This window comes from Protopterus annectens, chromosome 3.part1 (genome assembly GCF_019279795.1).
Source record: "Protopterus annectens isolate FY-2018-M chromosome 3.part1, PAN1.0, whole genome shotgun sequence".
Taxonomy (NCBI): domain Eukaryota; kingdom Metazoa; phylum Chordata; order Ceratodontiformes; family Protopteridae; genus Protopterus; species Protopterus annectens.
The window spans coordinates 771,003,225-771,020,733 of NC_056732.1; the positions used below are offsets into that span (position 1 = coordinate 771,003,225).

The 17,509-nt window shown below is 36.7% G+C and overlaps 1 protein-coding gene across 1 annotated transcript in view; it reads right to left on the reverse strand.

Moving 5' to 3' along the window:
• LOC122797720 (CUB and sushi domain-containing protein 3) overlaps positions 1-17,509 on the reverse strand; it is a 5,249,173-nt gene that overhangs the window by 3,895,565 nt on the left and 1,336,099 nt on the right. The window contains exon 7 of the mRNA XM_044066251.1: positions 10,780-10,857. Within this exon, the coding sequence (XP_043922186.1) occupies positions 10,780-10,857 (78 nt within the window). The remainder of the gene's footprint in view (positions 1-10,779; positions 10,858-17,509) is intronic.

Below are 17,509 nucleotides of genomic sequence, written 5' to 3' on the forward strand. Positions count from 1 at the left end.
GCTTCAATCTACCATTATATGCATTATTAACTAAACCAGCAGGAAACTCTCTACCTAATCACCAAAATTCCTGACATCTTTAATGCCACATGTTTATGTACATCATATATTTTACAGTAGCAGTTTTATTCACAATGTAACAATAACTGTTCTATGTGTAACATTTACAAGAACAATAATTAGAATTTGTATGGCATTTTCCTACTTTTTTTGAAAAATATCTTGGTAGGAATCACCACACTGTACTACTATATATATATATATATATATATATATATATATATATATATATATATATATGTATGTATAAGTAAAGTTCATTAATTATTTAGATACACAGTACATAATTCAGCACAGTGATTAAGAAACTACCTGTCCCTGAAGATCTGTACATATAAAATTCATGGATTAACAAAAAACAAAACAAAAAAAAAAGACTGGGAATGGCGTTTGAATCTTGTTTTCAGATGATAATTTAACATCTCATCTTCTCTTACGTGGGGATTTATACCCTGCATCTATTGCTTGATAGAGGATTGTCACTTTGTAGAAAAGCAGATTTCTATTGTGACCTAATTTGAAACAACAGATTATTATTTAGAGTTATCTATGGTCACCAGAAACATTGTTGCACACTTTGTTTAGCATGCTATGTCTGTTTGTAGATAAACAGAACTACAGATTCATAGAACAATCTCATTGAATAGATTGAAAGAGTGGAAATAAATGCAATGTGGAGAATGTTATCTGCATTAGCTGCTACAGGCCAAGAAACTGAGTGCAAAATAGTTTGACAAAATTGCTGGCATCTTCCTCTCATGTCCAAGACTTCTCTTGGAGACAGTCTACCTTTGTTTAACCTTTACTGTTGTCTACCTGAAGTGCATCTTCTGACTTCCACTTGGAAATTTGGTCAGGCAGGAATTCCACTATCCCCCCACCGTAAAGCAATTAATTCCAACCCTAGAGTAAATTCAGCAGTGTCCTTAATGCTCTTCAAACCTATCTTTCCATGGTCACAGCCAGACAAAACTAGCTCTCCATGGTCACAGTCAGAGGTGTTTCCTTTCACACCACAGAACAGTGCACAATGGTTGATGTCATTAAATATTTATTCAGTGAGAGGAGGGAATTTTTTTTTGACAAAAGATGCAATGTTTCAGACTAAATTTTTGTAAATGTCCTGAGACATACCAAAAACATAAAGTGAAGAATATCAAAAGGTGCATGACTATATTCTTTTTTTGCTGTAAAACAGTGGTGTACAACGTCCAGCCTCAGGCCCAAATCTGGCCTCGATGCAACACCGTCCGGCCTCCAGAGAGTAACCAAAAATTTTTAAAAAAGTGAAAAAATGCTATGCCTTACTCCAGTCACACAAACTTTCCAGCACTTGCTTACTTACCGAATTGACGGCAGTTGTGCACACCTCTAATTTTAGCTGCAGAAGTAACTATTCTTTGCTGTCTATAACTTGTAGTCTGTAAACAGTAGTAACTTTCTGCAAGATTTTGAAATCCGTCATGGCTGCAAGCCAGAATAAAGTTAAATGCAAAGTTGATGTCGAAAACAGGCAATTTCATGACTGCTGCCTTAACTAAAAATGCCAGTCACCTGTACCTATTGTTAACTCGTAATGACTTAATATGTTTTGAGGTGGCCCGTAAATGCATTAAGAATTTGTGTAGTGGCCCTCCATACAAAAAGGTTATGCACCACTGCAAAGATATCTCATGTAGACTGCTTCCACAAACTTTAAATCAGTAGACCGTACAGAGAAGGGATAAGCCTAAAGACTCGCTACAAAAGTGACTCATTGATTAGACTAAAAGATATATAAGAAAAGACAGATTACACTTCATAAGTTCTAAATGTATTTACAAAGTTCAAGTACAGACACGGCAGATGTAAATTTATCTAACTGGAATTAACAGGCTTTTGAAGTGCCTCAGAACAATGTCTGCTTGAAATATATGATATTACTGAAGGAACTTCAGCCTGAGGAAAAAAAGAAAATGAAGAAATATCATTTCTTCAGTTACATGGCGTGCACTTCAATTAGTTTCAGACTGCACATCTGTAATCCAATACTCCTGACATAGAATGGCAATGCTATTATGTGGAAAAAGAATCAGCATGGACTGAAATGTGTTTTACGAACACCAACAGAATGGATAAGACTGATTTTTTTTATTAATTTACTAAAATTCAGATATTTATTTATATAGACTGTAGAGGTAAAGTTATCATCTATCATCAAAAAATGGGTGGATGATCCTGCAACATATCCATTCTATTTATTTCTACACCGGTATTTATGATTCTGCAGCGTATTCATTCTATTTATCAGTACACTGATATGTATTGAAAATAAATGTTCTCTGCATGTCAGAGTATTGCAGAAAATAAGTCTTTCAAGATGAAATGTAACCATGTTACTATGAAATATAATCAGGCATACATATATGCAAAACATTTACTTTGTCAAAATAAAGGTCTGGCAAAATGAGACATGGGATTTCCCTTTACTGAAATCTCTACCTTTTCAGTCCTTTGAATTAGATTTGGGAATGGATTCCAAATAATTAAATAGAAAAAAAATGCTTTTCCAGTCCACAAGGACTAATAATATTCAATTTCATATACCAGAATGGCATTGGTGAGATTAATGTAATGATTGTGCTACTATCTGGCCATCAAAATTATTTCCAGGCAGTTATGGTCTTATAGAATAATACTACAATGTAGAATGCAATTGAATTATTCTTCTAACTAATGCGTAGCAAGTTCAAACTATGCAGAACTTAATCATAACTGTGTGACATATTTTAACATACTTCATTATCTATCACACATGTTTATTGTTACCTTTAGTACTACTTTTATCCTTATCTACTGCACGAGTTGAAGGTATTTATGTGCTAATCCTAACAAAATTAACTTGAGATTCTCAAAGATGTTGTAACAGTTATATACCAAGGAAGACACTAAAAAATATTCATTCAATATTCATTGTATGAAGTGCAGAATAACCTGTTATCCATGCTACCAAACAAACACCTAACATATTTTTTTTCCATGACACTGAACACCTAACGTGTATTTTCCATGCTATTAAATACCTAATGTGCAGGTTTCTCTGCTACTAAACACCTAACATGTATGTTTTACCTGCTTTAATCCATGTACTCATATTGACTGTTCTTATCTTTCATTTTCATCAGACTATAATTAGATTTATAATATTATTTCAGGAACAATAATTGGCATTGTTAATTCAGTTTGTCTTTCTTGAATCAGAATAAATAATAACAATACAAATAATTAAAGCACAACAGATATATTACCATTAAATCATATTAAAAGTATTAGACCGCATTTTAAGTACTATAGTGTCTTGCACAATAAAACAGCAATGAACAGAAAATGTGTCTTATCTGAGTTAAGCTGGATTGCATAGGCCATGACTAAATGCCTGGCCAAATTTGAGGATTTTTACTGCCTTTGTGATGCCCGCAGTAGAAAAAGTCTGTGTTGAACAGATAAAGACTAGTGGGGGCAAGATGTTTATTTTTTAATGAAGAAAACAAATGTATTCTAAAAAGAATGCAAAGTATAATATGTCCAATAATGTAAGTGACTCATATCAATCACTAAAGCTAGGAATGTCTCTAAACAAACGACTCATATTACAATGTGCCTCAGCACAGAATAACTATGAGCTATGAAACGTTTCATATCAAAACTCACATATTTAAGTAGCACACACCTTGTATGTACAGATACATAGTCACAACAAAACAAAAAATAATTCAAGGAATTTTGTATTGCTTATTTTTTCTATGTCCAAGAAGAAGCCTTAATTGAAACTTATCACAGATGGTTCAGAAGCAGTCCTCAGCTTGGAAGATGCAGATGTCTGTGCAGTCACGGAGACCTGGTTCAAGACTACGGGGTTACACCTCCATCCACACATTCAGACCACACAAACTGAATGTGTGAAAACAAAAAAATAGGTGGTGCATCAATTTTGATTAAAGATAAATAAACCTCCAGATTGATTAAACAATATGATTCCCTGGAGATACTTCAGATGCAATTAACTATGCATAGGACATCTATTCAAGTCATTGCCAGCTACAGGACCACCTCCATGAAGCAGGACACGTACTCTGCCTATTTGAATATATGTGAGTCTGTCAAGATACATCTGAACACCATAGTTTTGGGTGACTTGAACTACCCATCCAGTGATTGGGTAAATTACTTGTGCTCAAACTCACTGGCACAAAGGTTCCTTGAGTTTAACTCCAATACCCTGGGGCAGCTGGTTGACACCCCCACAAGAGGAGCCAACATCCTGGAATTGGTGCTTACCAGTATGGGTGACCACTGTAGCACTCCCACTGTGAGACCTTCCATGGTGAGATCTTACCACAAATTAGTCTCATTTGAAGTAACTATCACACCTGACCCCCCCCCCTTGCCAAGCAGCAACTAAACTAAAAAACGTCTCCAAACCAGATTATAAACTCTTACAGGATGGTATAAATAGCTTCACTGCACCTCCCCCCTCAGATGTAACTGGCAACTATGCCAAGTTCTACTACAATGCTTTATACAAACACCTGAATAACTGCATTGACTCTGCTGTACCTGACAGGACCAAAACAAGCTCCTCAAAAAGAGCAAACCTGCCTGGTGGACAACTGCCATTAATAGTCATTACAATAAGAGGAAGAAATTGTTGTTTAAGAGTAACAGGGAGCAAGCCTTAAACTTGAAACACTCCCTCCTCAGCTTAAACAAGCAAACAAGACTTCTTGTGAAGTCCTCCAAGGCAAACTATGAATTCAAATTAGCTTCCTCAACTAAGGACAACCATAAAGCATTCTTTAGTTACATCCATAACCTAGAAGGAAAGGCCCAGATTTGTGCTGAACTGGTAATTAATGATACCACATATACCAGGCCTGTGGACATAGCTAACCTGTCTGCTGACAGGTTCTGTGAAAACTTCACTCCCCTGTCCCACCCACATGTACCCTATGACATCCTTACCACCTGTCTCCTACCTTGTATCTCTAAGGAGCAGGTCATAAACACGCTCTCTAAGGCCAAAAACACAGCATCTATGCGACCAGATAACATCCCAGGCTGTGTCCTATAGTGGCTCCAACAAGAATTAGTAACACCATTGGGTACTCTTTTCAATCTTAGTCTAAGCACCAGCTTTATCCCAGCTGAATGGAAAATGGCCATTGTTATTCTCTTGCACAAAGGTGCTGCTTCCACTGTGCCTGTGAACTATAGATCTATTAGCCAGACTAGCCTTATCTGCAAGGTCATGGAGCAAATCATCATGGGCCTTATCAACAAAGATATAGGTAATCTAATCTCCAAACACTTGACCTTACTCAGTTTGGATTTGTCAAAGGGAGATCTTGCCTGTTAAACCTGGTCGACTTCTTTGAGATAGTCACCAAGGCCCTGGATGAGGGGAATTCTGTGCATGTAGCCTACCTAGACTTAGCCAAAGCTTTTGACACTATCCTCCACTCAGGCATCATTGACAAACTCACCCAGCTAGGTATCAACCCTTATATCATTAGATGGGTCAATAACTGGTTCACTGATAGAACACATATAGTTAGAATAGGGGAATCAACCTCCAACAGCAGACCTGTAACCAGTGGTCATGGGAACTCTAATGATTGGAAGCAATTTCTTCAAAGTACAAATAAAAACAAAAATTTGTGGCTAACAAAGTTTGCTGATGACTGCAAACTGTGAGTAGTCATTGAATCTCCAAATTATGTCAACATTCTACAAGAGGGTCTTGCAAAAACAAATGATTGGTGTCAAAGTCATGGTCTTAAACTCATTGCAAAAAAATGTATTATTATCCCTTTCTGTAAGAATGATGCCCTGCTAACTACCACATCAATAACAACACCCTAAGTACACATTGAGTGGTGAGAGACCTGGGCACATAGTTGACAGCAACCTTACCACTGGTCACCATGTCTTCACAGTGGTAAGAAGGCCATTCTATACTGCTCATTTCATAAGGGCATTGCCTCCAGAGAAAAAGAAGTTATAACCTTCCTGTAGTCTTTCCTCTTCAGGCCAGTAATTGAGTAGAACACCTGTTTTAGTGTGTACCTTTCCAAGCACCTACAGAAATTGTAGAAATCACAAAAGTTCCTCATAAGGAATATTCAAGGTCTTCTGCATCTGTCCTATGTGGATCATTTGACATCACTGTCACTTTATTCCCTTTCATACAGACTACTCAGAGGTGATCTCTGCCTTGCATATAAGGCAATCTCTGACCCTGATTTATTGGAAATGCCGTATCTCTGTAAGTCAGATGATACATGGGTTAGTCATTCTAAAGACATTAACCTGGTATGTGACATTAATAGAACCTGCTGCAGAGACCGATTTGTCTCCCAGAGGTTACCACACCTTTGGAACAGACTCCAACTTCATGTCAAACAGAGCACCACACTGGTCATTTTTAAATGCAATCTGAACAATTGGATGGATAAACATAAATTCACCCCCAAGGGTTCCACATGTGTCCCTCTTTGATCAGGAGCAACAGGTGCTGATCATGGAAATAAGGGTAGAACTTGGATAGGTTTGTAAGGGCCCTGGGGCCATTAGCCTAGTAACTTCCTATGATCCTATGAGAATAATTTTCTTTACTGGAAATGAGAAATTTCAGTGTTTTAAGAATAGTCCCTGAACTATTCAGTATGTGTTTATCATTAGCTACACTATATGATACGTTTACAAAGATGCCACTCACAATAAGTGATGTACAGAAACAAATAAACCTCAGGTATACTGATAGGTGCTTATTGATTGCATATGTTTAGTCATTTTTTATTTACCTGAAAGCATGTCAAATCTACAGAATCAAAAACTCATTTTAACAACATCAGGAATAAGTGCCTTAATTCTGCTCAGCACATTTTTGAATACTCTGACTATTTTCTACTAATGATGTCCTTGTGTAGCTTGCTTCACTTTCTTCTGGCCCATCTTTGAAAAAACAAAGTTCTTACATTTCTTCAGAGACATCCCTTTTGTATACTAATACTCCTAGCTTTTGTTCTTAGGCATTTCTTGTGTTGGAATAGAAATGCATTAATAAGACCTTATGATATGCTTGAGATTATCTAACATAACTTTGTATGTCCGTGCATCAGTCCCTTTGTCAAGAGTATAAGGGAGACATTTTTTTAAGTTGCATTATAGGCGTTTTTTTTATTTGGTTGTTATACTTGTTTGTTGCTCTAGAATGATCCACCCTAGTCCACATATCATTGAGAGTCACACTCATTACTAAGCCTTCTCAGATATTTTATCTGCTCCATAAAATGTAGCACTGCCAGTCCTCATTGTAAAAGCAACTTTATTTAAATGCATCAAAAGTATTTAAAATTACTTCTGCTTTTAAAACAATAAAGCTGATGAAAAAATTACTGGACATCACTGGTCTCATTTATAGCCATATGCAGAATATTACAAAAATGTGAAAAATGACTTTTCAAAATCAAAGTTCTTTTTTTATTATAAGCTGCACTGAAAGTGTCATATACACAGTGACCATTTCTACTCTCTGACAGAACTCATCCTAAATTTCATGATGTGAACCAGTTGCCAGAACATGCATGAATATGTTGCTGCTGCTGATATCCGACAAAATGTGAAAAATAGATATGATTGATCTACATTCTTGGAGTTAATTTCAGTAATATTTACAGAGACAGCATCTGCTACTGTACAAAATAAAGGATCTGAGTCCCTCAATTTAGTGAAGACATGATATGCTATAATGTGTATGTCTTGTTTTGAACAGATTTGATCACCACCAGTCTCCAGCTAAAGTAAAACTAGTCATTGCTTCCATCTACATCAGTATATTAGGCAGAATCACACAGAATTTGTCTGTCTATCTATCTATGTAATTTACTGTTGTTCTAGTTGAATGTAATGTCATTGTTATGTTTCTACCTCTGATTTAGCCACCTTGGGTACTGATATATTTATGTAATTTCCTTTTACTTATTTATTTATCATCCTGCAAACTGTAGTCAAGGTCCTTATAGTATGTCACAGTCTAGATATAATAAATAAAACAAGTCACTAGCTTCTTAAATGGTATCAGAAAGCAGTGACAGTGTTTCTTTACAATAGGTATACTCTGAGCTGTAATTTCTGTAAGCCACTAAAACAAGTTGTATTGCTTATTTATATTTTCTTTCATGCAGAATATATTAGTAGCAATGTTTTGTTATATGCTGAAAGCTGTATTGCATTAAAACTACCACATACTTTACTACCTTTTCACTAAAAAAAGTTGTCAAAGTCTAGTAGCATTATTGCTTATTCAGCTATGATTTTCAGTTGTGAACTTGATGAACTAATAAAACCAACAAAAAAGTAGTTTTCTATATTACCCTTATTTTTTACAGTTGTGTAGCTAAAAGCAATATTGAATTGATCAGAAATTACAGCATTCACCAATTTTGCAGTATTGTAGTACAACACATTCTAATTCCTCAGACTAAAATTGCTCTAACAAGCATTACAACAGTAAGGCATATTACTTTAGCTGTTAATAACTTTTGCTCTAGATGACTGTCACTGAAGTTACACCCCGACCTCTTGTGCAAACATAAGAAAAGGTGTGGCTGGATGAATTGATGGTTGGATGAAATTTTTAGTACTTTAGTTAACTAAACAAGATGTACACTCAGGATGTAAAATTTAGTTGATGACCAGCAGTTTAAGCTGTTAAAAATGTAGGCCTAGTTTATGCCACATAGTTTGAAACAAGTTCTATTCTGAAACAGTATTGCATATTAACCAGAGGAAAAATGGTTGGACCCTTGTTTTTTCTATCATTAAAACAACTGGGAAATAAAAAACTGAATGATAATAATTGATTCTGGACACTGAACTAAATCCTGGTAATAAAACTGGGAGAGGAAAAAAGTTTTTTATAGGTTACATGCTTGTCAGTATAATTTTTCCATTAATATTTCATTGTACCTGCTACACATACAGTATGTTTAAAAGATATACATGTTCTTGGTACTAATAGGATATGGTTTAATGGCTACAGTGTTGACTTTGCTAGTTTAACTACCTGGTGTTTAACAGGGTGTAGTATTGGTCTACTTATTTATAATCACGCGTATATATATATATATATATATATATGTTTGTGTGTGTGTGTGTGTATATATATATATATATATATATATATATATAGATATATATATATATATATGTTTTGAATTAAATACAAACTGGACAATAAGAAATGTAACCTATAAAGCAAACTGATATTGTGATATGTAGTTCAGTTTTTTACATATCACTTGACTTCTGATTAAAAGAAGTATGTGCAATTCTACAAAGGTGGATTTTGGTGAGAAGAAAAACAGTCACCCTTAAGGTATTTTTCCTAGTTAAATAGGTATAAATTAGAAGCAACATCTTATGATACTTCTATAATCTGAAGAAAAAACATGACACCAAAGTAAATTAAAAAAAATATGAGTATGTGATTTTTACTTTGCTTCACACCCCCTACTAATAAACAAATATGTAATATGTGAGCATGTGATTTGACTTTGCTTCACACACCCCACTTATCACTATACTTACAGTACACACTCAGGACCACCCTTTGGTTAACTGGTGCCTTAGGTAAAAGGTCTCCACAGTGCCCCCTTAACACAACCCAGTGGCCCCATCCTAGTCTACTTACACCATCCAGATTACTGGAATAGCACCCCTGCAAGAGTGGTGCCCTAGGCAGCACCCTAGTTGACCTATGCCTAAGGCCAGCTATGTACACAATGAAAGCCTTAGCCGATACTGTTAAATGGCTGTTTTCAAATCAAAGTTTAGATGGGCATCATTTCAGCAAAGATGATATTTCTATTATTTGTTAGGCAAAATAAATAAAAAAAAAAAAAAACTTCTGTTAACTAAAAGAAGAATCTCAACAAAATGGTTTGGAAAAAAAAATTCAGATAATAGATACAGAGGTTAATTTGTAAATTATAACAGCAGTTACAATGAGTAAGCAAGTAAGTAAATAAGTAAACAATTAAATACACAATAATTGAGGTTTGCAGAATAAGTGTTCATTTTTTTTGAAGGAGTTGCCAATTGACAGAAGGCTATTTTGTCACTAGAATACAATAAGAAAAATAACAGACAATAGTCACATTGTGTAATACATTATACACAGCATTGTTTCATTCAGTGCTATAACCATGGTACTATGCATAACTGAATGCATTATGTGCCTGGGCATCAAATATTGTTTAACAAATTAAAATTGAAAACCTCTTTTTCTTAAGTTATTTTATTTATTCTAAGCAATCAATTTCAAAATGTGTTAGCAAAATAAATGCATTTCCCATGCTGCCTTCTAGAACCGTGTTTCACAAATGAATTGCATGCAGTCATCAGTGAAACAAACCCATATCTCCCTGCATTGCATGCAGCAGGCATGCACATTATAAACATTAAGCGTATGCAGTTTCAAAATACAGAGCATACATTCTCCAACAATATACACAGCACCTTTAAATTAAGTTTACCCATGCATTCTACGACAATACTATATTGACAACATTACTAGCACAAACATTAAACATGGAAGCATATACACATACTAACAGCACAGACAGCACACAATTCACCATTTCACTAGAAAAGGTAACAAAAAATGGGTGCACTCACAGAGAGAAAACTTGTTGCTGTTGTCTTTGGCAGGGGGTAATTGAACTCCTCTAGACTTAATATCTATGGCCTTTTTCACTAGTTAAGAAAACAAACGAAAACCTGTATCAGGTAAGCACTCTACAGAATTCATATTTCATTACAAATAAACATAATTTTCAAAGGAATGATGTAGTAAGTAAAGGAAATTCATTAAACAGAGAAATGTGATGTTTTAGTTAAGATAACTGAATAAATAAAATCATTGCTGCAGTCACTCTGTAAGAAAGAATCGAAGCATAGCAACTAGCCATGTAAATGAAAAAGATTAATGCATATGTTTTGCCTTTTTTATTGGAAGGTACCATTTATCTCAAGATTAATCAGTGGTCTTACATAAAAGATAATGGTCATATCCACCAAAAATGAATCACATGACAATTGTGTTATATGTAAAATGCAAATGAAAGTGTTAGCTAAAAGCTTGCAAAAGGCAAACAGCAGAATCATGCTACACATTTAAATCTCCTTTTAAAATGCAGATCTCTTCTTAACTTCTGTGATACATACCATAGCTGATACTTTCAAATTATTTCTCTCTGTCAGTACACTACACGACATTTTACCTGACTGTGGGATCCCTAATATTCTAATTTCATACAGCAGTTGACATTGAGTTTTATCATTGTTTCTTATGGGGACAACAGTTCCATATGCAGCTTTAGTCTAATGCTGCATAGGGGTGTTTTACATTATCACTTAAGTAGTACACTGACATTTGTAAAGTGAGAGCTTGTTTATTTAACAGGTATGCATGTTACCTTACTAGTGATATGAATTTTGCAGAGCATAACCCGACAAAGGTAGGATAACACAACTGTTACAGTAAATAATTTAATTTTATAGCAGAATGCCACTCTCAAGTATAACATTCAGAGGTACTCATTACAAAGATGCTAAAGTAAGAAGTAGGAAATGGTTAAACTGCAGGCCCAGAATACAATAAATACTACCATAGATCTAAGAAAGCACAATAAGTAGAGAGAAAGCAGAAAATAACTGAATAATAGTAAAAAAGCAAAGTAGAGAACAACTACTGCAATGCATTCTTAAAAATAAGTAATAAAAAGTCCTGATGACCAGGATCCATGCAGTGAAATCAGACTGGACATGATTTAAAGTGTCTTAAAAATGATTATATGACTGAATGTTATGAAATAAGACATCTATTGTGATCATGTGTGATTTTAGTACTGTTGGACTGAATGAGTGAACACTGGCTTGCTGTCATCAACAGCTGTTACAGTAATTAATGTAGTGACATTAGCAAAGTCAACAGAAGAAATAAATCAATGCAAAGGGCTTGCATAATGTGATCTGTCACATAATTCTAAAATCCTACAACTGTACTATTTACAGACTTTAAATCTCACAACTGTACTCCTTCCAACCTTATGTATGCAGCCCTCATCCATGGTCTTTTGCATTTCTCTGATTTCAGACATGATTAGAGATATATAACTGGCAAATGGAGACAAGACAGCCCACATAAATCAGTACTAGATTAGGTGTAAAGAAAGGGACAGGCCTGTGATTCAGAGGTTGGCTTGTTTTAATGTCACTTTCATATCTATTTAATTATAAATCAGTTTTATGCCATGTCAGAGACAAAGTAGTACTCTTAGATGAACAGATTGTAAAACAAAACTGGTAAAGTATACAAAAATGCAAGGCCTGTGCAACAAACATCTACACAGCTGGCAATACCATTCAGATAGGCATGCAATGTCATGTTTCTGTATGATATTTGTTATGGGATATGTCTCTATGTATGCATGTAATATATAGGTGAATAAACAAGTAGTGTTCATAGTAAGCTGTAAGGAGTCACAGAATGACTGTTTTTTGATTGGTGGAATGTATTTTTTCCTATCAAGAGTCACAAGAAAGCCAAGGCACATCCTGGCCCTCAAGATAGTTAGCCAGCCTTGTTTGAGGTGGCACAGGACATATTTATGCACACACACACACACACACACACACACACACACACACACACACACACACACACACACACTCATACATATACATGTGTGTGCATACATGCAGGCACACACAGGGGATGATATTGTGATACAAGCATATCATCATTCATTATCCCTCTCCTACCTGTCAATGTTTAGGAATTTATTAAATAAGATACCTTATTATGAAGGCCATGTCTGTCATTTCTGCAAGTTGTATTATCACTCAGTAGGCCATATCTGCCTTTATAAGTAAATGATATGATGGGATTTCTGGTCCATAATACATATTCCATGACAGAGTGTACATCCTGGGTATGTTTAACTTATGTTTAACTAACTCTTTCCCCTGAAGAAGGTAAGCAGACACTGCTTCAGAATTCCTGCTCCTTACCCGCACCATTCTCTGTACTGTCAGTGCCACTAATCAAAACCAGGACTTACAGGGTCATATTAAAAGCTTTATTTTACCTAAGCCATATGCATATAACTTCTATCACCCATATTTTTTTTTCTGAAGATATGCATGCAATTTTTTTATACCATTCATAGTTGACTATAACCTGCTACCAATGTTTCTTATTATCCAGGGATCACGTCAGTCACCCTGCTAGACATGGGTCCAGGAAAGTAAATAATGTGGGAAGAAATAGCCAGGGAATTGTTATGGCTAGGCTAGTATAGGCCCTAGGGCTGATAGCCTAGTACCAGCCTATGAACCCATGAATCCACTGGGTATATGAAACCAGAAATAACTTCTCACAGACCTTGTCTAACCATATGTAGGCCCAATGAGAAAATCCAGGCAACCTAATGCAATGTCATATGCTGACAAGTAAGTGTTTCCTATTTTAAGCCATGATTGTCTCCTTCTGCACACATTGCATGGGCCAAGGGAATGGCATGCAAGAGACTCCCATTTTATCATCTGTTCCTCCATGTTCAATTCAGGCAGAGTCCTGCCTTGTAGATAGATTCACATTCATCGCCAGCTTCTATCAGGGATGAATCAATTAAATGTACCTGTATACTTGCCCTCAACACCAAGATGAGCCTCACCTATCCTCACTACCTGTTTCTGAAAGTACCCAAGACACTACATGAATTAAGGTCAAGTGGACTATAGTCAAGGATTTATCTCACTACACCAACAGAGCTGGCTAAGCTAAGTTCATAGGTTGGTATTAGGCTATCGGCCCTAGGGCCTATACAAGCCTAGCCATAACAATTCCCTGGCTATTTCTTCCCACACTATTTACTTCCCTGGACCCCTGTCTAGCAAGGTGACTGATGTGATCCCCGGGGTGAATTTCCTTTCTCCCATCCAAATGTCAAGGTTCCTTTTGAAGAGGACCAAAGAGCCGCTCTGCTTGACATATATGGTCAGTCTGGGGAGTCTCTGGGTCAGGAACCTATCCCTCCAGCATGTTTTGTTTATTGTGATGACAAGGTTTAGATCCCTGGAGCATGTGGCTCTGAGGGATTGGGATTTCTTTAAGTGTAGCATGCCCAACAGCTCGGGGTTTGACATGGCCTTGTATGTTAAGCAGAGATCGCCTCTGCGTAGATGATATGCAACAGAGTATAGCTTTTTAGGTGGTCAGCGTAGGGCATCTGCTTTAGGTCTGTGATTCTTTTAGTGAGGTATTTCTGCGGCCTTTCCAGTTGTTGCAGATGTCTTGAGAGGTACATACCAAACGGGGTGTTGTAGTCTATAATGGGTCAATGAGGGATGAGTACAGTGGGACAATGACCTCCTTTTTTCTGGATGAAAAGCCCTTAGTGATGAGGTGTGCCACATAGAAGGATTTCCTGACTGTTGTGGCAATGTGGTTATCGAAGGTGAGACCACAGTCCACCTGTGTCCCTAAGTCTCTTATCACACTTTCAGTGTTTAGTGTATTGCCACCTATGTGGTAATTCATGGGTACATATTTTTTTCCCAAAGGGGATAACTATACATTTCATGGCATTGAGCTTGAGCCCATAACTCTGGCACCAAGCATCTGTTTCTGTAAGGCCCTTCTGTAGAGTATCCACATCATTTGGGGATTCAATAATGGCTCCTAGTTTGCAGTCATCTGCGAACTTTGTTAGCCAGAGTCCCTTAGTGTTGTCCTGTACTTCAGAGAAGTAGATGCCAAACAAGAGCAGTCCTAGGACTGAACCCTGAGGTACACCACTTGTCACTTGTCTGGAGCTGGATTTGGAGTTGGCTACTTTTACAGTGTGTGTTCTGTCAGTAAACCAGTTGGCAACCCATCAAGTGATGTAGGGATTAATGTCCAGCTTAGTAAGTCTATCTATGATTCCAGAGTGGGGGATGGTGTCAAAGGCCTTGGTGAGGTCCAGATTGGCTGTGTGGTCTGCCTTACCCTCATCCATGGCTCTGGAGACTGATTCAAAGAAGTCAATCAGGTTAAGGAGACAAGACTGGCCCTTCACGAACCCAAACTGGGTGGGGTCCAGTGTTTAGAAGGTTGCAATGTATTTGTTTATAAGTTCCATGATAATATGTTCCATCACCTTGCAGATCAGGCTCATCAGACTGATGGGGCGGTAGCTCCTGGGATCCAAGGTGGATCCCCCCTTGTGGAGTGGGATAACTGTAGCTGTGCACCACTCAGTGGGCACAAAGCCTAAGGTGAGGCTATGATTAAACATGACACTTAGGTGAGGTGCCAGTTCATTTTGTAGTTCATGTAGTACACAGCCCGGGATGTCATATGGTCCCATGGATGCTGTATTCTTAGCTTTGGAGAGTGCGTTTTTTACCTGTTTGGCCTTTATTACCGGAATTTGGTAATCTTCCGGTATTGAGATGGGCCGTTTAGGGGGTGAAAGGGGGGGGTGAAGCTGGCACTGAATTGATCTGCCAGGATATTGGCAATATCCTTGGGATCAGTATATTTAATGCCATTCTGTTGTAGCTCAGAGCAGATCTGAGCATTGCCATTTAGATTCTTGACATAGTTATAGAATGCCTTGTGGTTGTCTTTGGAATCTTTGGCAATTTTATTTTCGTAACTAGCTTTAGAGGATTTTATGAGGGATCTCAGCTTCTTACTGAGGCTGGTAAGGGAGTTTTTTGCATCCTGGGATTTTCCTCTCTTCTACAACAGTTTCTTCCTTTTGTTGTAAAGTTTTTTTTATGGTAGGGGACCACCAGATTGGCTTCCTTTTTTTGGAGGGTAGCATCTTGGTTCTATTTGGGATGGCACGATTCATGCCTGAGTGGATGCACTCATACAGTGCCTTAGTGTAGGTGTAGGATTCAGCAGTCGAACTTTCAGTTCCCGTCTGCATGGGTGTCATGAAGTTTGTAACTTCTGACTTGAGTAGCATGAATTTGACTTTGGAGAGGTTTTTTATGGAGGTTTCCTCACTGGGGGGTGGGGTTGGGATTTGGATGTTGAGGGTTATTAGCTTATGGTCAGACCTGACCAACAAGGGGGTGACGATAGGTGTGGAGCATCGATTTCCTATTTTGGTAATGACCAAGTCTAGGATATTGGAGCCCTCATTAATAGAAAACAGAGAAATATGATATCAATAACAAAGTTTGCAGTTGACTAAGCTTTTCGTGTTTTCATTAGTTGATTAGTTGATCCAGGGCATTGGAATTTATGAATTCCAAGAACAGTTGGGCAAAGGTGTTGGTACATGAGTAGTTTTCCCAGTTAATGGCACGGTAGTTGAAATCACCCAGTACTAGGGTGTTTTGTTGTATCTTAATATTTTTCTATGTTTAGAAAGGTGTAGTGAGAATCTTAGGGCATGGTGTGTGTGTGTGTGGGGGGGGGGGTGGCTGTAGCAAGCTACAATTTGGATTGCAGTCTTACCTAGTGTTAGTTGTACCTGGAGAATTTCAGACAGCTTGTGTTGGGCAACTAGCCTGGTGGTGTGAATATCCTTGGTAAATATGACACTCCTCCACCTTTAGTGTTTTGGTCCTGGTTTCCTGGTATCCGCATTTATTTGCAGGAGGAATCACTTTTATTATTTAAGAGGTTAAGGGGTTGGGATGACAAGCTTACTGAATATTGCTCTTTGAAAAGATGGCTTGCTGTTTCTGCTCTATGAGTAGTCAGTACTTCTACCAGTTTAATTTCTCCAAATGCTTATTTTTTATGTGTGTTGATGAGAATGGTCCCCATTCTTAACCTGTGTCATAATTAAACTTCAGTATTGCTTTATTTTCTGAGACTAACCAAGAGTGATCTCAGAATATTTGTCAAGGTTGATTTTGAAGATTATGATGAAAAAGAAAACTTCTGTCATAAGTATGAAAGACATTACCCTGTACACCACACACTTTTTTCAAGTATAGATATGTATTTTCAGCATTTTGTTTTTACTTAAAGAAAAAAGTATAATCTAAACACATATTGTCAAGTAAAACTCAATCAGACATGTCTTTAAAAAAAACAGGAAACTAACCTCTGACAGTCGTACAAAATTTAAACTATGTATTAAATTGTTGTTGCTTTTCAGAGGAGGTCATGCTGTATATATCAATGATATTCTTTTGTTAATAATATGTATTTCATTCAAGCTGTATTAAGAATCTCTGTAATTCTGTGTACAAGTTTTAGTTGTATTAACTGTCTTTTGAATAAACTATTCCATGATGGGACAAACTAATGAAAACGAAAAGGGGCAATAATTCTAAACACCAAATAAACATACCCACTAGTATAAAAATCAGCTATTAAATACATAATTTT